The 24867-nt window shown below is 47.3% G+C and overlaps 1 protein-coding gene across 1 annotated transcript in view; it reads right to left on the bottom strand.

The window, feature by feature from the left end:
- RAD50 (RAD50 double strand break repair protein) overlaps positions 1-24867 on the bottom strand; it is a 442933-nt gene that overhangs the window by 353991 nt on the left and 64075 nt on the right. Inside the window, exons 3-4 of the mRNA XM_063928180.1 lie at positions 2628-2711; positions 1836-1987 (exon numbers count right to left, since the gene is read on the bottom strand). Of these exons, the coding sequence (XP_063784250.1) occupies positions 1836-1987; positions 2628-2711 (236 nt within the window). The remainder of the gene's footprint in view (positions 1-1835; positions 1988-2627; positions 2712-24867) is intronic.

The following is a 24867-nucleotide window of genomic DNA, read 5'->3' on the forward strand; positions in this document are numbered from 1 at the left end:
GACTATCTTAAAACAGATCATTCAGATTGCAATGATAAATGTACACACAATCTGATTAATCTTAAAATTGCGTAATCACTCTGAAAATGGTAAAGTCGGTCAGATTGTTCAAGTTTATACATAGCATAAGAACTGATGCAGAATTAGCTCCCTCCTTAAAACATCTGGGAGGGGGATTCAATTACCAACGGATAATAATTGATCCCCTGAGATTATTCAATTAGCCCCAAAGGCAGATGGCAGTTAACAGGTCTAAGAAGACCCAAAAAGAAATTCCTGATAAATAGTATGTTTTCGGGGTGCCATGACCATGTTAACACATACCAGGAACTTATCTCAGATTCTATTTGGTAATGCCCGTTAACAGTGTAATTTACCGGGCAAGAAAAAGGAGCTCTAATTGAATAGGCCCAGGCATTAAAGCCCGAGGCTACCACCCTTTTTCACACCTGGTAAATTATTGGGGCTAATTAAATTACCAGTTTAATATTTTTTTTCTCGTAAAACTTTTTATTAAAGCATCACATCATATATACATCAATGTGTTGTTTTGATTTTAAACAATAATTTGAAAAACAGTATCACCTTCACAGCAACTTATCAAAGCATCAAGAAACGCAATACCATCATCTTCAAAATAACATGTCACACTTACACAGGGCAGAATCAAGTCAGTACGTAAATCAAACAATAAACGAGTATCCCCTTTATCGGGGACATGGGGAATCTAGAGTCCGTAGGAGCCACAGTATCCCAGAAAATGTTAAGTGTCAACCAACTTGTTCTTTTACTCATTTCACATCTCACAGAGACAAAAATGAGATAGTTGTGGACAAGAGAATGATTTGTAGTAATTTGATATTTCTTTACATTAAGCTGATAGAAGTGCAACAAGTATTTACGAAAGCTTTTCAATTACATTTGTTTACTGTTATACATGCAATTTTCTTTTTTGCTACTTTCATATAATTAATGCATGAATAGGCAGAGTGCCCACAGAGGCATATCGAGCAAGAACAAGCTATTTCATGTAAAACTTTTTTATCTTATCGATTCTTTTTTTTCCCATTTCAAAGCCCAGGAATTAAAAAATATTTGTTGTTTTTAAGGTTACATTGCTCTAGGTTACAAATTTGAAGAAAATGAAAACTAAAATAAGCTGTTTTCATAAGTGTTGTGGAAGCTCTAAATTCACATGCCTGAACAAGCACGTTTAAATGTCTGAGTAGGCAGTTTTCTGACAGTTTTCTGGAGTTTAAGTACATCAGATGCTGTCTAGAAAAAGAGAGGTGAAAAGCTATAGGTAGGCCAACAACCACTTTGAAGGAGCTACATATTACAGTTGCTGAGACTGGAGTGGAGTAGAGAGTGACACAGTTGCAGGGTGGAGAATGGTTCTGTAATCTGATATGACTGAGATTTTGGCCAAAGTTCAAAATACTTTTTTGCAGCTTACTGTATAGACCAGTGGTTCCCAAACTTTTTTGAGTCACGGCGCCAAAGAGTATCAGAATTATTTTCACAGCACACCTAGGCCAAAAGTTTCTTATTGAGAAATTTAGAAAGAAGTATTAAATTAAGTACATTTTGTTTATATGTCATTAGGTTCAGTTACGTGCTGGGGGACAAATTTTGCTTCTGTATGTCCACATATTTTATGATTAACAGCCACCAGCGCTGGTTTTGCCTGTTACATTGGCCATAAATAATTGGAATTGGTCTTGGACCACCAACCCAGGGCACCCCTGGAATCGTCTGGAGGCACACAGTTTGAGAACCACTGGTATAGATTATAAGTTTGTGCAGAAGGATAAAGGATGGGAGGTAATGCTTACTTCATTCTGGTAATCACACCTTCCAATGTTTTAAATTCAGTTTTTTTCCCTTTCTGAGTGCACACCATGGACCTCTGAACAGCCACAATCTCACCATTGACATCGCGCAGCTGCAAACGGATCTGGGCTCGAACATCCGTCTCATGAGCAATCTACAAACAAAATAGAAAAATAATCAAAACAATTACCATACCTTCGCCATTGATTATTCACAGAGATGTCTTTACAGTGTGACCATAGCACTAAAGTACATTTGCAATATATGTATGGTACTGCTTTTCTATATAGACTATTCAGGTTTTATTTCCTCTTGTGGTTTTAGAATTTTGCTTTACAAACATAAAGCCTTTGTGATCTAACGTGCCATACTGAGTTTTAGGTTCCAAATAAGACAAGTACAGCCATACACTCTGCTCTAGAAACATAGAATATGACAGCAGATAAGAACCACTTAGGCCTACATAACAGATAAATTATACTGTACAGTATCCCTGCCACTTTAAAGACATTTCAGAAAGTTGCCTGTAGCTTGTGAGTTTATAACAGGTCCTTTGTATTTATGTAATTAAAACCTTTTGTAGATTGTGTTAATGGTGTATAGCCCTGACTTGTGAGATATGGCAAATATGCAAAAACATATTGTGACTATAAAATAATGTAATTATGCGAGACGTAGCCTTAAGTAATCTTTTCAAGAATGTATACATTGTCACATTAGTGACCTTATACACATGATAAGTTAGGGGTCATGTAAAATCCCAACACAATTCTGCAGCACTATATGACCAATACCTTTGGATCATGCACAAATGATCCACCTTTCGTTCCAGGTGGAAAATCCCCAGTTGTAATATACTTGAGACACTCAATTATGGTCTGAAAAATAGCAATAAAAACATTATTAACATCTGAACATGTTTATAGCAGTAAAATATAGAAATATTAAGTGTATTGTCCTTTAGTCTGTACTTACAAAGCCATAAATAAAGATTTTTTTTTTAAATTTCAAAGGCACTGCACTAGGGGGAACATATGAATATAATTATAAAAATACTTTATTTGCTCCTTATTGAAATACAAGAGGCTTAAATTGTGTAATATATCAAGGTTAATTCTATCTCATATAAATGCAAACAATTAAAAATTGACATATAAACTGTCATGATAAAAGCACACAATAGAACGGCTTATAATAGGATTTTGGTTACCTAATGGTAAATCCTTTTCTTGTAGTCCGTAGAGGATGCTGGGGTCCACATTAGTACCATGGGGTATAGATGGGTCCACCAGGAGCCATTGGCACTTTAAGAGTTTGAGAGTGTGGACTGGCTCCTCCCTCTATGCCCCTCCTACCAGACTCATTCTAGAAACTGTGCCCGAGGAGACGGACATCTTTGAGAGAAGGATTTTACACAGATAGTGGCGAGATTCACACCAGCTCACACATACAAGGCACATCAAACTAACTAGCTTGAAACTCAGCAACCGCTGAAACATTACTTACAAAGTAACAATGCAGTACTCAACTAAAATGAAGTTGAACTGAACCAAATAACGATAGCAGGAAAACGAAGTGCTGGGCGGGCGCCCAGCATCCTTTACGGACTACGAGAAAAGGATTAACCGGAAGGTAACCAAAATCATATTTTCTCTATCCTGGAGGATGCTGGGATCCACATTAGTACCATGGGGATGTACCAAAGCTCCCAGAACGGGAGGGAGAGCGCGGAGGCTCCTGCAGAACTGATAGACTAAACTTCAGGTCCTCAGAGGCCAAAGTATCGAACTTGTAAAAATTTGCAAACGTGTTCAAACCAGACCAAGTAGCTGCTCTGCAAAGTTGTAATGCCGAGACACCGCGGGCAGCCTCCCAGGAAGACCCCACCTTACGAGTAGAGTGGGCCTTAACAGACGCAGGACACGGCAATCCTGCCGTAGAATACACATGCCGGATAGTGAACCTGATCCAGCGAGAGATCGTCTGCTTAGAAGCAGGACACACAATTTTCTTGGGATCATACAGGACAAACAGAGAGTCCGATTTTCTGTGACGAGTAGTCCTCCTCACATAGATTTTCAAAGCCCTTACAACATCTAAGGACCTTGATGAAATTGAGGAGTCAGTCGCAACTGGCACCACAATAGGTTGGTTGATATGAAATGCCGACACAACCTTCGGAAGAAACTGCTGACGTGTCCGGAGCCCAGCTCTATCTTCATGGAAGATCAAGTATGGGCTTTTACATGACAAAGACCCCAACTCCGACACACGTTTAACAGAAGCTAAGGCCAACAAAGTGACAGCCTTCCACGTGAGAAACTTGATCTCAACCTCCTGTTCAAACCAGTCCGACTGAGGAACTGCAACACCACATAAAAATCCCAGGGCGCCGTAGGCGGTACAAAGGGAGGTTGGATGTGCGGAACTCCCTTCAAAAAAGTGTGAACCTCAGGGAGGGCAGCCAACTGTTTCTGGAAGTAAATGGATAGGGACGAAATTTGGACCTTTATGGATCCCAACTTCAGGCCCATATCCACACCTGCTTGCAGTAAGAGGAGAAAACGTCCCAGTTGAAACTCCACCGTTGGAAACTTCTTGGACTCACACCAAGATACATATTTTTTCCAAATACGATGGTAATATTTAAACGTAACTCCTTTCCTAGCCTGTATCAGGGTAGGAATAACCTTGTTCAGAATGCCCTTCCGAGCTAATATCTGGCGTTCAACCTCCATGCCGTCAAACGCAGCCGCGGTAAGTCTTGATAGGCGAACGGCTCTTGCTGCAGCAGGTCCTCCCAAAGAGGAAGAGGCCTCGGTTCTTCTAGCAGTAGATCCAGAAAATCCGCGTACCAAGACCTTCTTGGTCAGTCTGGAGCAATGAGGACTGCTTTAGCACTCTTGGCATGAGTGGGAGTGGTGGAAACATGTACACCGACTGGAAAACCCACGGAGTCACTAGGGCGTCCACCGCCACTGCTTGCGGGTCCCTCAACCTGGAACAATATCGCCGAAGCTTCTTGTTGAGACGAGAGGCCATCATGTCTATTTGAGGTACACCCCATAATGATCTGTTGTTACCTCCTTGAACACCTCCGGATGGAGACCCCACTCTCCTGGATGGAGATCGTGTATTCTGAGGAAGTCCGCTTCCCAGTTGTCTACTACCGGGATGAAGATTGCTGACAGCGCCAACGCGTGTTTTTCTGCCCAGAGGATGATTCTTGTTACCTCTGACATTGCAGCTCTGCTCTTCGTTCCGCCCTGTCGGTTGATGTAAGCCACTGTCGTTACATTGTCCGACTGCACTTGAATGGCCCGATTTCTCAGAAGACTGGCCGCTTGTAGAAGACCGGTGTAGACGGCTCTTAGTTCTAGAATGTTTATCGGCAGGCCGGCTTCCAGACTTGACCACCTTCCTTGGAAGGTCTCCCCTTGAGTGACTGCGCCCCAGCCCGGAGACTTGCATCCGTGGTTAGAAGGATCCAGTTCTGAATCCCGAACTTGCGGCCCTCCAGAAGGTGAGGTAGTTGCAACCACTATAGGAGTGAAATCCTGGCCTTTGGTGACAGACAAATCCTCTGGTGCATATTGTCACTGACCTGGATTGGGAATGTTGTGAACTCGGGGGCTCCTCCGATGGTCGGGAAGAGGAACCACAGCTGGGTCAGAGCAGAGAAGGCCGGATATAGGTTTTCCTCATACAGGACTCTGACAATTATGTTTGATGAAAAAATGCTGAAAAACTTTATTTTGGGAAGGGAGCAATACAGCAACACATGGAAGAAAGAAAACTTGTGGGCAATGTCAAAGGCTACTGAAGAATTTGTGAGCGATGTTTAGAGATACATGAATGAAGAACTTGTGAGAGATGGTGAAAGACACTAAAGAATTCGTGAGCAATGTTTTACGTTACTGGTGAATGAAGAGCTAGTGAGCGATGTTAAAAGACACTGAAGAATTTGTGAGCGATGTTTAAAGACACTGATGATTGAAGAACTTGTGAGCAATGTTTTAAAGATACTGACGATTGAAGAACTTGTGAGCGATGTTTAAATACACTGAAGATTTTGTGAGCGATGTTTAAAGACACTGATGATTGAAGAACTTGTGAGCGATGTTTAAAGACACTGATGAATGAAGAACTTGAGAGCGATGATAAAGACACTGATGAATGAAGAACTTGTGAGCGATGATAAAGACACTGATGAATGGAGAACTTGTGAGCGATGATAAAGACACTGATGAATGAAAAACTTGAGAGCGATGATAAAAGGCAATGAAGGTTTTGTGAGCAATGTTCAAAGACGCTGATGATTGAAGAACTTGTGAGCGCTGTTTAAAGACACTGGAGACTTGGTAAACAAGCAGAATGATATGCTGGGAAAGTTAACTGGATGCTGGAAACTCTAGGAGATAGCACAGCGGTCACAGGAGCACTGGAGATCACCTCTGGAAAAGCGACGATACTCAGGCGCCGGGGCTCTGCCCGGCGTCTGGTTTTGAATCTCCCGCCCTAACAGGATTGGTGGAGCGGTTCTGTGACGCCACCCGCTCCCCGCCCACGTGACGCCGGATGCAATGGCAGCGCCCACACTCAGGGGAACCGCCAGGAGCAGCGCCAGCCGGACGCCGGGACCCGACGACTGCCGGAGGCGGGGGCCGCCAGACGGACCAGCAGCCACGCAGGGATAAGCGCGGCGGCCGCTGCCTCTGGTGTGTGACAGTACCCCCTCCTCCAGGAGTGGCCCCCGGACACTTCCCGGGCTTTGTTGGAAGTCTGGAATGGAAGATCCGCACTAGTCGGGGAGCTGTGACTTCAGCAGCTTTGACCCAGCTCCTCTCCTCAGGACCATAACCTTTCCATTCTACCAGATACTGTAGATTCTTGTGAAGATAACGAGAGTCAAGAATAGCTGTAATTTCAAATTCCGTTCCAGCTTCAGTCTCTACAGAGGTTGGCCTAGGAGATTCTGAATGGAACCGATTCAAAACAAGAGAACGAAGGAGAGAGACATGGAAAGAATTTGGTACCCGAAAGTGGGAAGGCAATCCCAATTTGCAGACAACCGGGTTCAGGACTTGCAACACGGGGTAAGGGCCAATGAACCTTGGAGCAAACTTCATAGCAGGCACTCTTAAACAGAGATTGCGGGTATAGAGCCATACCCTGTCACCCACTTTTTTATTGGGGAGCTGCCCGTCGCTTCCTATCCGCAAAGAATTTGTAGCGGACGGAGAATTTCTTGAGGTTAGCATGAACTCTACTTCAGATTTGACTGAAGTGCCGGAGAGTAGAGGCTGCAGCAGGGACATCTTCCGGAGGACAGATGGGTAATTCTGGAACTTGATTAATGAAGAATGGAGACTCACCAGTGGAGGAGTGGTACAGATGATTATGGGCAAACTCGGCCCAGGGTAACAGTTCCACCCAATTGTCTTGCGAAGGAGAGAGATAAACGCAGAGAAAAGTCTCTAAATCTTGATTGATGCGTTCAGTTTGCCCATTGGTTTGAGGATGGTATGCAGATGAGAACTTGAGCTTTATTTGTAAGGCAGAACAGAGGGCCCTCCAGAACCTTGCCGTGAATTGCACCTCCCGATCAGAGACTATCTCCTGAGGTAACCCGTGCAGGCGGAAGTGTTCACGAATGAATAATAAAGCCAACTTGGGTGCTGGCGGTAACCCGGTCAATGGAATAAAATGTGCCATTTTCGAAAAGCGGTCAATAATCACCCAGATGGTATTATGACCCTTGGAGAAGGGTAATTCGGTAACAAAGTCCATCAAAATATGGGTCCAAGGTCTCTTAGGAATGGACAGTGGATGAAGCAACCACGCAGGAGGCAGACGAAGAGTTTTGTGCTGAGCACATTGAGGACATGAGTTGACATAATCCTGTATATCCTTCTTAGTGTCCCAACAGTATGACCTTCGTAGAAATTCCCACATTTTTTGAACTCCAGTAGACCGGAAAACTTGGGAGATATGAGCACACTGCAGCAACTTTGGTCGAAATTTAGCTGGTACAGACATTCTCCCAGGAGGAGGACCCAGAGCGGTAGGAGCTGCCGAAATAGAGACTGGACTGAGAATCAAAGCCTTTTCAACTGAATTTTCTTCATCCGAGGCCGTTAAGGAACGAGATAGAGCATCAGCCTTAGTGTTAAAAGTCCCGGCCCGGTACTTAATGATGAACGAGAAACGAGTGAAGAAGAGCGCCCATCTAGCTTGACGGGGATTCAAGCACTGGGCCGTCTTGAGATACAGCAAATTCTTGTGATCGGTGTAAATCGTAATTAGATGTTTAGCACCTTCCAGTAAGTACCTCCATTCTTCTAGGGCAGATTTTATCGCCAAAAGTTCCTGGTCTCCAATGGTGTAGTTCCGTTCAGCGGGAGAGAACTTGCGAGAATGGAAACCACATGGATGTAACTTCCCATCAGAGGAGTACTGGGAAAGCACGGCACCGATGCCTACCGAAGAAGCATCGACCTCCAAGAAGAATGGTTTTGAAAAATTCGGTTGCTGGAGTACCGGAGCGGACATAAAGGCTGCTTTCAACCGGGCGAACGCTGCTACAGCTTCAGAAAACCAGTGACTTGGGTCAGACCCCTTTTTGGTTAGGGCAGTAATAGGTGCCACAATGGTAGAGAATCCCTTTATGAATTTCCGGTAGTAATTTGCAAAACCCAGAAATCTTTGTACCGCTTTCAAAGAGAGAGGCTGAGTCCAGTCCCGAATGGCAGCGAGTTTTTTCGGATCCATGCGGAGCTCCGTACCCGAGATGACATAGCCAAGAAATGGAATTGAAGGGACCTCAAAGGTACATTTGGAAATCTTGCCGTAGAGATGATTCCTTCGTAGGCGAGAAGTACTTCCTTGACCTGTACTCTGTGCTCTGTGAGATTTTTAGAAAATATCAGAATGTCATCCAAATATACCACTACGCTTAGGTATAACATATCTCGGAATATCTCATTCACAAATCCCTGGAAAACGGCAGGGGCATTGCTGAGGCCAAACGGCATTACCAAATATTCATAATGCCCGTCCCTGGTATTGAAGGCCGTCTTCCATTCGTCCCCCTGTCGGATGCGTATCAAATTATAGGCTCCCCTTAAATCGAGCTTAGTGAAGACGTGGGCTCCACGAACCCTATCAAATAGCTCCGTGATGAGCGGTAAAGGGTATTTGTTCTTAACGGTGATATCGTTTAAGCCCCGATAGTCAATACATGGTCTTAACCCTCCGTCCTCCTTCACAAAAAAGAAACCTGCTCCCGCCGGGGATCTAGAGGGGCGAATTAATCCTTTCAGCAAATTAGACTTGATGTAGTCCGACATAGCTTGGGTCTCGGGTAATGACAAGGGGTAAGTACGTCCCCGGGGTGGCATTTTCCCTGGGATGAGCTCAATGGGACAGTCCCAGGGTCTATGGGGTGGTAACTGATTGGCCGCCTGTTCCGAAAAGACATCTGTGAACTCCCGATAGACCTCCGGAATGAGCTCTACATCCGACTTGGAAGATACACGGAGCGGGTAGACAGGAGTGAGACAATTAGAATGACAAAAAGAACTCCAGGACAGTATTTGTGACGACTTCCAGTCGACGTGAGGGTTGTGAATTGTAAGCCAAGGAAGACCTAGAACCAGATCGTGGGGCATCTCCCGAATCACTAGGAACTCCAGATGTTCTTGATGCAGAGCTCCCACCTGCAGCTTGATTGGAACTGTGCGACTGGTAATAAGACCATTAGAAATTTGGGTACCATTGATGGCGGTCAACGTAATAAGTCGTTTGACAGGCTGTAACTGTAAACCTAAGTTCTGGACACAAGAAAGGGAAACAAAATTCCCTGCAGCCCCAGAGTCCAGCAAAGCTTTAACAGGTTTGGCTATTGGCTCAGAAAACAGAGACACGGAGAGTAAACAGTCCACTGTCGGAGAAGGTTTAGATGTAATTCCTAACTCGACTCCTCCGGAACAAGCTAGGACTGCCCGTTTCCCGGACGAGACTTGCAGAACTTGAGAAAATGTTCCGCGGCTCCACAGTAGAGGCAGAGTCTACCCTCACGACGTCGCGGTCGTTCTTCCGGGGACAGCCGAGATCGATTGATTTGCATGGGTTCGTCTGGACCTGGAGTAACCGTTTGCTTAGACGGGAGAGACCGGAATCTGGATCGATCCGACAGACTACGTTCGCCACCTCGTTCCTGCATGCGTAGATCCACCTTTACACAGAGTGAGATCAACTGTTCTAAGGAATCTGGCAGATCCCTAGTGATCAGTTCGTCCTTTAGGCGGTCGGAGAGCCCGTTCCAAAAAGCAGCCCGGAGAGCATCATTATTCCAGCGTAGTTCTGAAGCTATGGTCTGGAAATGAATCACATACTGCCCTACTGAACGGGAGCCTTGTCGGACTCGGAGCAAGTCTGAAGAAGCAACGGTCGTTCTGCCGGGCTCATCAAAGATCCTTCGAAATGACGCAATGAAATTGGTGTAACTAGAAACCAAAGGGTCAGATCGCTTCCACAATGGTGACACCCAATCCAACGCTGAACCTTCCAGCAAGGAAATAATGTACGCCACCTTGGACCGATCCGTGGGGAAGTTGTGCGAAAGAAGTTCAAAATGCACCTCGCATTGGTTGAGAAAACCACGACAATTCTTTGGATTCCCATTATAGCGAGAGGGAGTGGGAAGCTGAAGGTGTGACCTAGTTCCAGACAAGGATTGAACATTACTAGGGACAACCACTGGAGCTGGAGCCGGAACTACTGAAGCCAGAGAAGCCTGAATTTGATCCAGCCGGCCGAATAATTCCTGGAGATACTGCATCACCTGGCTCTGAGCCGCCTCCTGACTCTGAACTCGGGAAACCAAGTCATGGATGGCGCTTGCCTCTGGGTTCCGATCCCCCGGGTCCATGGGGCCTGAGTATACTGTCACTGACCTGGATTGGGAGTGTTGTGAACTCGGGGTCTCCTCCGATGGTCGTGAAGAGGAACCACAGCTGGGTCGGAGCAGAGAAGGCCGGATATAGGTTTTCCTCATACAGGACTCTGACAATTATGTTTGATGAAAAAATGGTGAAGAACTTTATTTCGGGAAGGGAGCAATACAGCAACACATGGAAGAAAGAGAACTTGTGGGCAATGTCAAAGGCTACTGAAGAATTTGTGAGCGATGTTTAGAGATACATGAATGAAGAACTTGTGAGCGATGGTGAAAGATACTAAAGAATTTGTGAGCGATGTTTAAAGTTACTGGTGAATGAAGAGCTAGTGAGCGATGTTAAAAGACACTGAAGAATTTGTGAGCGATGTTTTAGAAACACTGATGACTGAAGAACTTGTGAGCGATGTTTAAAGACACTGATGGTTGAAGAACTTGTGAGCGATGTTTAAAGACACTGAAGATTTTGTGAGCGATGTTTAAAGACACTGATGATTGAAGAACTTGTGAGTGATGTTTTAAAGACACCGACGATTGAAGAACTTGTGAGCGATGTTTAAAGACACTGAAGATTTTGTGAGCGATGTTTAAAGACACTGGTGATTGAAGTACTTTTGAGCGATGTTTAAAGACACTGATGAATGAAGAACTTGCGAGCGATGATAAAGACACTGATGAATGAAGAACTTGTGAGCGATGATAAAGACACTGATGAATGAAGAACTTGTGAGCGATGATAAAGACACTGATGAATGAAGAACTTGAGAGCGATGATAAAAAGGCAATGAAGGTTTTGTGAGCAATGTTCAAAGATGCTGATGATTGAAAAACTTGTGAGCGCTGTTTAAAGACACTGGAGACTTGGTGAACGAGCAGAACGATATGCTGGGAAAGTTGACTGGAAGCTGGAAACTCTAGGAGATAGCACAGCGGTCACAGGAGCACTGGAGATCACCTCTGGAAAAGCGACGATACTCAGGCGCCGGGGCTATGCCCGGCGTCTGGTTTTGAATCTCCCGCCCTAACAGGATTGGTGGAGCGGTTCTGTGATGCCACCCGTTCCCCGCCCACGTGACGCTGGATGCAATGGCGGCGCCCACACTCCGGGGAACCGCCGGGAGCAGCGCCAGCCAGACGCCGGGACCCGACGACTGCCGGAGGCGGGAGCCGCCAGACGGACCAGCAGACACGCAGGGGTAAGCGCGGCAGACGCTGCCTCTGGTGTGTGACACATATGTAGATGGGATCCCGACAACTTGTCTAGGAGATCCAGTTGTAAGGACGGAGCATGAAACCTCCCGTACTGTAGAGCCTCGTAAGAGGCCACCATCTTTCCCAGATGGCGAATGCACTGATGAACCGACAACCGGGCTGGCTTCAGGACATCCCGGACCATTGTTTGTATCACCAACACTTTTTCTCTGGAAGAAACACCCACTGCACTTCTGCGTCGAGGATCATTCCCAGAAAGGACAAACTCCTGGTTAGGTCCAAATGTGATTTTGGAAGATTCAGGATCCAACTGTGTTTCCTGAGCAGGTTGGTCATGAGAAGAATGGACTGTAACAGCTTCTCCTTGAATGATGCCTTTATCAGCAGATCGTCCAGATATGGAATTATGTTCACCCCCTGTCTGCGGAAAAGAACCATCTTTTCCGCCATCACCTTGGTGAATACCCTCGGTGCTGTGTAGAGACCAAATGGCAGGGCCTGGAACTGATAGTGACAGTCCAACAGTGCGAATCGGAGATAAGCTTGATGCAGCGGCCAAATCGGAATGTGGAGGAACCCTTCCTGGATATCCAGGGATACCAGGAGTTCCCCCTCTTCCAGACCCGATATCACCGCTCTTAGAGACTCCATTTTGAACTTGAACTCCTTCAGATAGGGTCTCCACGCTTCTCCTGGATTCCGCGTCGGCAGACCACTGTCGCAGCCACAGTCCTCGACGAGCTGAGACAGACATGGAAGAAATTCCCGCAGCCATGGAACCCAAGACTTTCATGGATTCCACCAGAAACCTGCCGAATCCCGAATGTGACGCAAAAACAATTCTACATCAGATTAATCCATAGTATCCAAATCTTCAAGTAATGTGCCTGACCACTTTACTATAGCTTTAGCAATCCAAGCACTGGCAATAGTGGGACGAAGTATAGCCCCTGAAGCCGTGTACATGGATTTGAGCGTATTATCAATTTTACGATCTGGATACAGACGCTTCACTCTGGGTGGGTTTTCCCATTTTTTTCTATACTCCACAGGGAAAGGAAACACCACGTGGACCCTTTAAGGGATCTGGGATTTTTTTTCTCAGGGTATTCCCAAACTTTTTCAAAAATAGCATTTCATTCTTTTGATGCAGGGAAGGTTAGCGAGGCTTTCTTGTTTTCAGTGAAGTAAGCCTCCTCAACCTGCTCAGGTGTTGCATCAGTAATATTCAACACATCCCTAATGGCCTCTATCATCAACTGCACCCCTCAACACATCCCCATCACCATCTGCAGTGTCAGAACGGTATCCTGGTCGTCTTGCATAATCTGTACAAGAGCACATTTTTGGGAATATACAGCAGGGGGCCCTGAGGCAACAGAACTGGGCCAGACTGCCACAGAGTTCTGTAAAGCCTGAGTTGCAGATTCATTCTGTGCAACCCTAGTAGAAATCATAGATTTGATAGAGGATAACCACTCCCTTGCTGGAATCTGTGCTAAAACAGTGCAATCCTGATTACATGGAATGGGATCAACCTGAGAGGACATATCCTCTGCAGCATATGACACAGAGTCCCTGGACATAGCTTAATGGAGACCACAGACACTCCACACATACACAGGGGAGGTCAGACAGAGTTTCACCCCAGAGAATGGCAAGAGAGCAAACCCACACACAGCGCTTTTTAGGTAAAGGGAGACCCCCAACCAGCGCTGACTGTGCACCTTAATAGGTTACACAGTCTTTACACAGCCCCCCCTTCTACAACCCCGTGGTACTGTGAGAGATAGCTGGAGTTGTTCTGGAGGGACTTTCTCTTCACTGACAGTGTTGTGCAGGCAGGAAAATGGCGCCCCTCACAGCGCCGCACTATATACCGCTGAGCCCCCGGAGCGAAGTTAGTACTGCGCTCCATACCCTGTTGCCGCCATCTTCACACCGGCTCCTCGCTTGCTAGGGGGTGGGTCAGTGACTCACTCGCCACCAATCTTCTGGGTCTGTAAGAGGGTGGCGGCATACTGCTGGGGTGAGCGATCCCCTGTGGCGGGGAACAATTGATCCCCTCAGGAGCTCAGTGTCCTGTCAGCGGAAATAGTGGCTCAGACACCGCAGGGTGGACACTGCTCCCCCCCTTAGTCCCACGATGCAGGAAGGCTGTTGCCAGCAGCCTCCCTGTAAAATAATAAACTCTAAAAAAAAAACTTTTACTAAATAAGCTCTGTAGAGCTCCCCTAGCTGTGACCGACTTCTCCGGACACATTTTCAAAACGGAGTCTGGTAGGAGGGGCATAGATGGAGGAGCCAGCCCACACTCTCAAACTCTTAAAGTGCCAGTGGCTCCTGGTGGACCCGTCTATACCATATGGTACTAATGTAGACCCCAGCATCCTCTAGGACGTAAGAGAAATTATATATAAATAAATGTACTATAACAATGATACAGCGTCATTGGTGTATTCCGCTCATACATATATCGAAAAATAAGAATTTACTTACCGATAATTCTATTTCTCATAGTCCGTAGTGGATGCTGGGACTCCGTAAGGACCATGGGGAATAGCGGCTCCGCAGGAGACTGGGCACAAAAGTAAAAGCTTGAACTAGCTGGTGTGCACTGGCTCCTCCCCCTATGACCCTGCTCCAAGCCTCAGTTAGGATACTGTGCCCGGACGAGCGTACATAATAAGGAAGGATATTGAATCCCGGGTAAGACTCATACCAGCCACACCAATCACACCGTACAACCTGTGATCTGAACCCAGTTAACAGTATGACAAACGAAGGAGCCTCTGAAAAGATGGCTCACAACAATAATAACCCGAATTTTGTAACAATAACTATATACAAGTATTGCAGACAATCCGCACTTGGGATGGGCGCCCAGCATCCACTACGGACTATGAGAAATAGAATTATCGGTAAGTAAATTCTTATTTTCTCTAACGTCCTAAGTGGATGCTGGGACTCCGTAAGGACCATGGGGATTATACCAAAGCTCCCAAACGGGCGGGAGAGTGCGGATGACTCTGCAGCACCGAATGAGAGAACTCCAGGTCCTCCTCAGCCAGGGTATCAAATTTGTACAATTTAGCAAACGTGTTTGCCCCTGACCAAGTAGCTGCTCGGCAAAGTTGTAAAGCCGAGACCCCTCGGGCAGCCGCCCAAGATGAGCCCACCTTCCTTGTGGAATGGGCTTTTACAGATTTTGGCTGTGGCAGGCCTGCCACAGAATGTGCAAGCTGAATTGTACTACAAATCCAACGAGCAATCGTCTGCTTAGAAGCAGGAGCACCCAGCTTGTTGGGTGCATACAGGATAAACAGCGAGTCAGATTTCCTGACTCCAGCCGTCCTGGAATATATATTTTCAGGGCCCTGACTACGTCCAGTAACTTGGAGTCCTCCAAGTCCCTAGTAGCCGCAGGCACCACAATAGGCTGGTTCACGTGAAACGCTGAAACCACCTTTGGGAGAAATTGAGGACGAGTCCTCAATTCTGCCCTATCCGTGTGAAAAATCAGGTAAGGGCTTTTATAAGATAAAGCCGCCAATTCTGAAACACGCCTGGCTGAAGCCAGGGCTAACAGCATTACCACCTTCCATGTGAGATATTTTAATTCCACAGTGGTGAGTGGTTCAAACCAATGTGATTTTAGGAACCCCAAAACCACATTGAGATCCCAAGGTGCCACCGGGGGCACAAAAGGAGGCTGTATATGCAGTACCCCTTTGACAAACGTCTGGACTTCAGGCACTGAAGCCAGTTCTTTTTGGAAGAAAATCGACAGGGCCGAAATTTGAACCTTAATGGACCCTAATTTTAGGCCCATAGACAGTCCTGTTTGCAGGAAATGTAGGAAGCGACCCAGTTGAAATTCCTCTGTAGGGGCCTCTTTGGCCTCACACCACGCAACATATTTTCGCTAAATGCGGTGATAATGTTTCACGGTTACATCCTTCCTGGCCTTTATCAGGGTAGGGATGACTTCTTCTGGAATGCCTTTTTCCTTCAGGATCCGGCGTTCAACCGCCATGCCGTCAAACGCAGCCGCGGTAAGTCTTGGAACAGACAAGGTCCCTGCTGGAGCAGGTCCTTTCTTAGAGGTAGAGGCCACGGGTCCTCCGTGAGCATCTCTTGAAGTTCCGGGTACCAAGTCCTTCTTGGCCAATCCGGAAGCACGAGTATAGTTCTTACTCCTCTCCTTTTTATGATTCTCAGTACTTTTGGTATGAGAGGCAGAGGAGGGAACACATACACTGACTGGTACACCCATGGTGTTACCAGAGCGTCCACCGCTATTGCCTGAGGGTCCCTTGACCTGGCGCAATATCTGTCTAGTTTTTTGTTGAGACGGGACGCCATCATGTCCACCTTTGGTTTTTCCCAACGGTTTACCATCTCTTGGAAGACTTCTGGATGAAGTCCCCACTCCCCCGGGTGAAGGTCGTGTCTGCTGAGGAAGTCCGCTTCCCAGTTGTCCACTCCCGGAATGAACACTGCTGACAGTGCTATCACATGATTCTCCGCCCAGCGAAGAATCCTTGCAGCTTCTGCCATCGCCCTCCTGCTTCTCGTGCCGCCCTGTCTGTTTACGTGGGCGACTGACGTGATGTTGTCCGATTGGATCAATACCGCCTGACCCTGAAGCAGGGGTTTTGCTTGACTTAGGGCATTGTAAATGGCCCTTAGTTCCAGAATGTTTATATGAAGAGATGTTTCCATGCTTGACCACAAGCCCTGGAAATTTTTTCCCTGTGTGACTGCTCCCCAGCCTCTCAGGCTAGCATCTGTGGTCACCAGGATCCAATCCTGAATGCCGAATCTGCGGCCCTCTAGTAGATGAGCACTCTGCAGCCACCACAGAAGAGACACCCTTGTCCTTGGCGACAGGGTTATCCGCTGATGCATCTGAAGATGCGATCCGGACCATTTGTCCAGAAGATCCCACTGAAACGTTCTTGCATGGAATCTTCCGAATGGAATCGCTTCGTAAGAAGCCACCATTTTTCCCAGGACCCTCGTGCACTGATACCTGGCCTGGTTTTAGGAGATTCCTGACTAGCTCGGATAACTCCCTGGCCTTCTCCTCTGGGAGAAACACCTTTTTCTGGACTGTGTCCAGAATCATTCCTAGGAACAGGAGACGTGTCGTTGGAATCAGCTGCGATTTTGGAATATTTAGAATCCACCCGTGCTGACGTAACACTAACTGAGATAGTGCTACTCCGACTTCTAACTGTTCCCTGGACCTTGCCCTTAACAGGAGATCGTCCAAGTAAGGGATAATTAAAACGCCTTTTCTTCGAAGAAGAATCATCATTTCGGCCATTACCTTGGTAAAGACCCGAGGTGCCGTGGACAATCCAAACGGCAGCGTCTGAAACTGATAATGACAGTTTTGTACTACAAACCTGAGGTACCCTTGGTGAGAAGGGTAGATTGGGACGTGGAGATAAGCATCTTTGATGTCCAGAGACACCATATAGTCCCCTTCTTCCAGGTTTGCTATCACTGCTCTGAGTGACTCCATCTTGAATTTGAACCTCTTTATGTAAGTGTTCAAGGATTTCAGATTTAAAATGGGTCTCACCGAGCCGTCCGGCTTCGGTACCACAAACAGCGTGGAATAATACCCCTTTCCCTGTTGTAGGAGAGGTACCTTGATTATCACCTGCTGGGAATACAGCTTGTGAATGGCTTCCAAAACTGCCTCCCTGTCGGAGGGAGACTTCGGTAGAGCAGACTTCAGGAACCGGCGAGGGGGAGACGTCTCGAATTCCAGTTTGTACCCCTGTGATACTACCTGCAGAATCCAGGGGTCCACTTGCGAGTGAGCCCACTGCGCGTTGAAATTTTTGAGACGGGCCCCCACCGTGTCCGAGTCCGCTTGTAAAGCCCCAGCGTCATGCTGAAGACTTGGCAGAAGCAGAGGAGGGCTTCTGCTCCTGGGAAGAGGCTGCCTGGTGCAGTCTTTTTCCTCTTCCTCTGCCCCGGGGCAGAAATGAGTGGCCTTTTGCCCGCCTGTACTTATGGGAACGAAAGGACTGAGTTTGAAAAGACGGTGTCTTTTTCTGCTGAGAGGTGACCTGGGGTAAAAAGGTGGACTTTCCGGCCGTTGCCGTGGCCACCAGGTCCGATAGACCGGCCCCAAATAACTCCTCCCCTTTAAACGGCAATACTTCCATATGTCGTTTGGAATCCGCATCCCCTGACCACTGTCGCGTCCATAACGCTCTTCTGGCAGAAATGGACATAGCACTCACTCTTGATGCCAGGGTGCAAATATCCCTCTGTGCATCACGCATATATAGTAATGCATCCTTCAAATGCTCTATAGTTAGTAATATACTGTCCCTATCCAGGGTATCAATATTTTCAGTCAGGGAATCCGACCACGCAACTCCAGCACTGCACATCCAGGCTGATGCGATTGCTGGTCGCAGTATAACACCAGTATGTGTGTATATACCCTTCAGGATATTTTCCAGCCTTCTATCCGCTGGTTCTTTGAGGGCGGCCGTATCAGGAGACGGTAACGCTACTTGTTTAGATAAACGTGTGAGCGCTTTATCTACTCTAGGGGGTGTTTCCCAACGCGCCCTAACCTCTGGCGGGAAAGGGTATAGTGCCAATAATTTATTAGAAATTAGCACTTTTTTATCGGGGGAAACCCACGCTTTATCACACACCTCATTTAATTCATCTGACTCAGGAAAAGCTATTGGTAGTTTTTTCACTCCCCACATAATACCCTTCTTTGTGGTACTTGTAGTGTCAGAAATGTTCAATGCCTCCTTCATTGCCGTGATCATGTAACGTGTGGCCCTACTGGACATTACGTTTGTCTCCTCACCGTCGACACTGGACTCAGTATCCGTGTCTGGGTCTGTGTCGACCCATTGAGGTAACGGGCGTTTTATCGCCCCTGACGGTGTCTGAGACGCCTGGACAGGCACTAATTGATTTGTCGGCTGTCTCATGTCGTCAACAGTTTTTTGTAAAGTGCTGACATTGTCACGTAGTTCTTTAAATACAACCATCCAGTCAGGTGTCGACTCCCTAGGGGGTGACATCACTAATACAGGCAATTGCTCTGCTTCCACATCATTTTCCTCCTCATACATGTCGACACAATCGTACCGACACCCAGCACACACACAGGGAATGCTCTGATAGAGGACAGGACCCCACTAGCCCTTTGGGGAGACAGAGGGAGAGTTTGCCAGCCCACACCAGAGCGCTAAATATATCTATAGGGATAACCTTATATAAGTGTTACTCCCTTTTATAGCTGCTGTTTATAATTTAGCTGCCAATAGTGCCCCCCCCCCTCTCTCGTTTTTACCCCGATTCTGTAGGGACTGCAGGGGAGAGTCAGGGAGCCGTCCTTCCAGCGGAACTGTGAGGGAAAATGGCGCTTGTGTGCTGAGGAGATAGGCTCCGCCCCTTCACGACGGCCTTATCTCCCGCTTTTTTCTGGAAAACTGGCAGGGGTTAAATACATCCATATAGCCCAGGAGCTATATGTGATGTATTTCTTTTGCCATCCTAAGGTATTTCTGTTTTTATTGCGTCTCAGGGCGCTCCCCCCCAGCGCCCTGCACCCTCAGTGACCGGAGTGTGAAGTGTGCTGAGAGCAATGGCGCACAGCTGCAGTGCTGTGCGCTACCTTAGTTGAAGACAGGAACGTCTTCTGCCGCCGATTTCACCGGACCTCTTCGTTCTTCTGGCTCTGTAAGGGGGCCGGCGGCGCAGCTCCGGGACCCATCCAGGCTGAACCTGTGATCGTCCCTCTGGAGCTAATGTCCAGTAGCCTAAGAAACCCAATCCACTCTGCACGCAGGTGAGTTCGTTTCTTCTCCCCTTAGTCCCACGATGCAGTGAGCCTGTTGCCAGCAGGACTCACTGAAAATAAAAAACCTAAAATAAACTTTTACTCTAAGCAGCTCAGGAGAGCCACCTAGCATGCACCCTTCTCGTTCGGGCATAAAAATCTAACTGAGGCTTGGAGGAGGGTCATAGGGGGAGGAGCCAGTGCACACCAGCTAGTTCAAGCTTTTACTTTTGTGCCCAGTCTCCTGCGGAGCCGCTATTCCCCATGGTCCTTACGGAGTCCCAGCATCCACTTAGGACGTTAGAGAAATATAGGTTAGCACAATAAGTGTAAGTTCAGGTGTTAATCCCTGCGCTTGAAGTAAATAGGATATTAATACCTACCAGTAAATCCTTTTCTCTTAGTCCGTAGAGGATGCTGGGGACGCTTCAAGCACCATGGGGTATAGACGGGATCCGCAGGAGACATGGGCACTTTAACACTTTGAAAGGGGTGTGAACTGGCTCCTCCCTCTATGCCCCTCCTCCAGACTCCAGTTATAGGAACTGTGCCCAGGGAGATGGACATTTCGAGGAAAGGATTTATTGTTAACTAAGGTGGGACATATACTAGCTCACACCTCAAACACCCCGTACAACATGGCATTTAACAGAAAACCAGTCAACGGCATGAACAACGTCAGCAACAGGCTGACCATAACGTAACACTACCCGTGTGTATACATAACTAATAACTGCAGATAGAGTCCGCACTGGGACGGGCGCCCAGCATCCTCTACGGACTAAGAGAAAAGGATTTACCGGTAGGTATTAAAATCCTATTTTCTCATACTTCCTAGAGAATGCTGGGGACGCTTCAAGAACCATGGGGTTTATACCAAAGCTCTAGAACGGGCGGGAGAGTGCGGATGACTTTGCAGCACCGATTGACCAAACATGAGGTCCTCATCAGCCAAGGTATCAAACTTATAAAATTTCGCAAAAGTGTTTGAACCCGACCAAGTAGCTGCTCGGCACAGCTGTAATGCAGAGACTCCGCGGGCAGCCACCCAGGATGAGCCCACTTCCTGGTAGAGTGGGCCTACACTGATTTCGATAACGGCAATCCAGCCGTAGAATGAGCATGCTGAATCATATTGCAGATCCAGCGCGCAACAGTCTGCTTTGAAGCAGGCGTTCCAATCTTGTTGGCAGCATACAGGATAAACAGAGCTTCCGTTTTCCTAAGTGGAGCCGTTCTGGCGACATAAATCTTCAAGGCCCTGACAACATCGAGAGATTTTGACTCCTCGAAGGCGTTAGTAGACACCGGTACCACAATAGGCTGGTTCATGTGGAACGATGAAACCACCTTCGGTAGAAATTGTTGACGAGTCCTCAACTCCGCTCTATCCTCATGGAAGATTAAATAAGGACTCTTGTGAGACAAAGCCGCTAACTCAGACACCTGCCTTGCGGATGCTAAGGCTAATAGCATGACCACTTTCCAAGTGAGAAATTTCAACTCAACCTTCTGTAAAGGTTCAAACCAATGTGATTGAAGAAAATGCAACACCACGTTAAGATCCCATGGTGCCACTGGGGGCACAAAGGGAGGTTGGATGTGCAAAACTCCTTTCACGAAAATCTGAACTTCTGGAAAGGAGGCCAATTGTTTCTGAAAGAAAACCGATAAGGCCGAAAATTGTACTTTAATTGAGCCTAACTTTAGGCCCGCATCCACACCTGCTTGCAGAAAATGGAGAAAACGCCCTAGCTGAAATTCTTCCGTAGGAGCCTTCTTGGATTCACACCAAGACACATATTTTCTCCAAATACGGTGATAATGTTTAGACGTTACTGTCACACACCAGAGGCGGCGTTCGCCGCGCTTACCCCTGCGTGTCTGCTGGTCGGTGTTGCGGCCTCTGCCTTCGGTGGGCCACGGGCTCCGGCGGTTCTTCGGGGCATGGACGCCGCCATGACACCCGGCATCACGTGGACAGGAGGCAGGTGACGTCATCAGACTGCTCCGCCAATCCAGCGCTGGCGGGAGATTCAAAGTCAGACGCCGGACAGAGCTTCAGTGCCTGAGTATCGTCTTTCCCTGACATAGATGCTAGTGCTCTTGTTCCTGGCAAGGATCCCTGCAGTCGTACCCCAGTGTTTCAGGCATTTCCAGCTGACAGTTAACTGCTCCAGCTTCAGTGTATTCAGCGGCCGGTAATCTCTCTGCGTTCCAGTCATCCGTGCTCCTAGGAATCAGCGTCTCAAGTCTCCGTTCTCAAGTTCCATAATCCAACAGCGTCTAAAACCCCTGCACTTCAATTCCTCTCATCATCAGCGTCTCAAGTCTCCGTTCACAAGTTCTACAGATCCACAGCGTCAGAAACCCCTGCACTTCAATTCCTCACTTCATCAGCGTCTCAGTCTCCGTTCTCAAGGTCTACAAATCCACAGCGTCAGAAACCCCTGCACTTCAAATCCTCACATCATCAGCGTCTCAGTCTCCGTTCACAAGTTCTACAGATCTACAGTGTCTAAAACCCCTGCACTTCAATTCCTCACATCATCAGTGTCTCAGTCTCCGTTCACAAGTTCTACAAATCCAAAGCGTCTAAAACCCCTGCACTTCAGTTTCTCACATCATCAGCGTCTGTCACCATTCACAAGTTCTTCAACCATCCGTGCTAATAATCATCATTCATAAGTTCTACAGGTTATCAGTGACTTTTAAACATCACCCACAGCTTCTTCAATTACCAGCATCCCCAATACTGCTCACTTAACCCTTCAGTGGGTCTGGACATTCCCTTCATTTATTCCTTTTGGCATTTGACTTTAAGTTGTTTTCTTTCGCAATAAAGCTCTTTCATATTTCATCAAACTCCACTGTCAGCGTCCTGTAGGAGGAGATCCTATATCAGACCCTCCCTTTTCCAACTCAGTTGTGGTTCCTCTTCCCAACCATCGGAAGAATCCTCGAGTTCACAACACCCTCAGTCTAGGCCAGTGACAGTTACTCCTTTTCTAGCCTGAAGAAGTGTGGGAATAACTTCACTGGGAATACCCTTTCGGGCTAGGATCCGGCATTCAACCGCCAAGCCGTCAAACGTAGCCGCGGTAAGTCGTGGTACACGCACGGACCCTGCTGTAACAGATCCTCTCGTAGAGGAAGAGGCCAGGGATCTCTTATGAGTAATTCCTGAAGATCTGGATACCAAGCCCTTCTTGGCCAGTCCGGAGCAATGAGGATCACCTGAACCTTTGTTCTTCTTATGATCTTTAGCACCTTTGGAATGAGTGGCAGCGGAGGGAATGAGTGGCAGCAGAGGAAACACGTGCACCGACTGAAACACCCATGGTGTTACCAGTGCGTCCACTGCTATTGCTTGTGGATCCCTCGACCTGGAACAATATCTCTGAAGTTTCTTGTTGAGGCGAGACGCCATCATGTCTATTTGAGGAATTCCCCAAAGACTTGTCACTTCTGTGAAAACCTCTTGATGAAGACCCCACTCTCCTGGATGGAGATCGTGTCTGCTGAGGAAGTCTGCTTCCCAGTTGTCCACTCCTGGAATGAAGATCGTTGACAGAGCGCTTGTATGTCTCTCCGCCCAGTGGAGAAGTTTTGTGGCCTCTGCCAATGCCGCCCTGCTCTTTGTTCCGCCCTGGCGGTTTATGTGCGCTACTGCTGTTATATTGTCCGATTGTATCAGGACGGGCCGGTTGCGAAGACGTTCCGCTTGAAGAAGGCCGTTGTAAATGGCCCTTAACTCTACAACGTTTATGTGTAGACAAACTTCCTGGCTTGACCATTTTCCCTGGAAGGTTTCCCCCTGTGTGACTGCTCCCCAGCCTCGGAGACTCGCATCCGTGGTTACTAGGATCCAGTCCTAAATCACGAACCTGCGTCCCTCTAGGAGGTGAGAGCTGTGCAGCCACCACAGGAGTGAGATTCTGGTCTTGGAGGACAGGAGATCACTGCTCGGAGAGATTCCATCTTGAATTTGAATTTTCTTAGGTAAAGATTGAGGGATTTTAGGTTCAGAATTGGTCTGACCAAGCCGTCCGGCTTCGGGACCACAAACAGGCTTCAATAAAAGCCTTCTCCCTGTTGCATTGCATACTACCTCCCTGTTCGGAAGAGAAGCTGGTAAGGCTGATTTGAAAAAACGTTGAGGGGGTACGTCTTGAAACTCCAGTTTGTACCCCTGGGACACTATTTCTAGAATCCACGGGTCTAGGGCCGAACGAGCCCAGAAATGACTGAAAAGCTTGAGACGTGCCCCCACCGGTGCGGACTCCCACAGAGGAGCCCCAGCGTCATGCGGTGGATTTGGCAGAAGCCGGGGAGGACTTCTGCTCCTGAGAACCTGCCACGGCCGGAGATCTTTTATCTTTTCCTCTTCCTCTATTAGCAAGGAAGGAATAACCTCTGCCTTTTTTGTATTTATTTGGCCGAAAGGACTGCATCTGCAAGTGGTGAGCTTTCTTTTGTTGTGGAGGAACATAAGGCAAAAATTACGACTTACCCGCGGTATCCCTAGATACCAACTCCGCGAGACCTTCACCAAACAACACACCACCTTTATACAGTAGAGACTCCATAGCTTTCTTAGAGTCAGCATCAGCATTCCATTGATGAATCCACAATGCCCTCCTAGCTGAGACTGCCATGGCATTTGCCCTTGATCCCAAGAGGCCAATATCTCTCGCCGCTTCCTTTAGGTAGGCTGCAGAGTCCCTGATATAACCTAGCGTTAAAAGGATGGTATCCCTATCCAGGATATCTATATCAGATGACAAGTTATCTGCTCATTTTTCAAAAGCACTACTCACCCACGCAGATGCAATAGCTGGTCTGAGTAGTGTACCTGTGGTGACGTAAATGGATTTTAGCGTAGTTTCCGGTCTACGATCCGCAGGATCCTTAAGGGCTGCCGTGTTAGACAACCGTGACAGCGCCTTGTCTACAATGGGAGGTGACTACCACTTCTCTCTATCCCCAGAGGGGAACGGATACGCCATTTGAATCCTTTTGGGAA

The sequence above is a fragment of the Pseudophryne corroboree genome, chromosome 6 (genome assembly GCF_028390025.1).
Source record: "Pseudophryne corroboree isolate aPseCor3 chromosome 6, aPseCor3.hap2, whole genome shotgun sequence".
Taxonomy (NCBI): Eukaryota; Metazoa; Chordata; class Amphibia; order Anura; family Myobatrachidae; genus Pseudophryne; species Pseudophryne corroboree.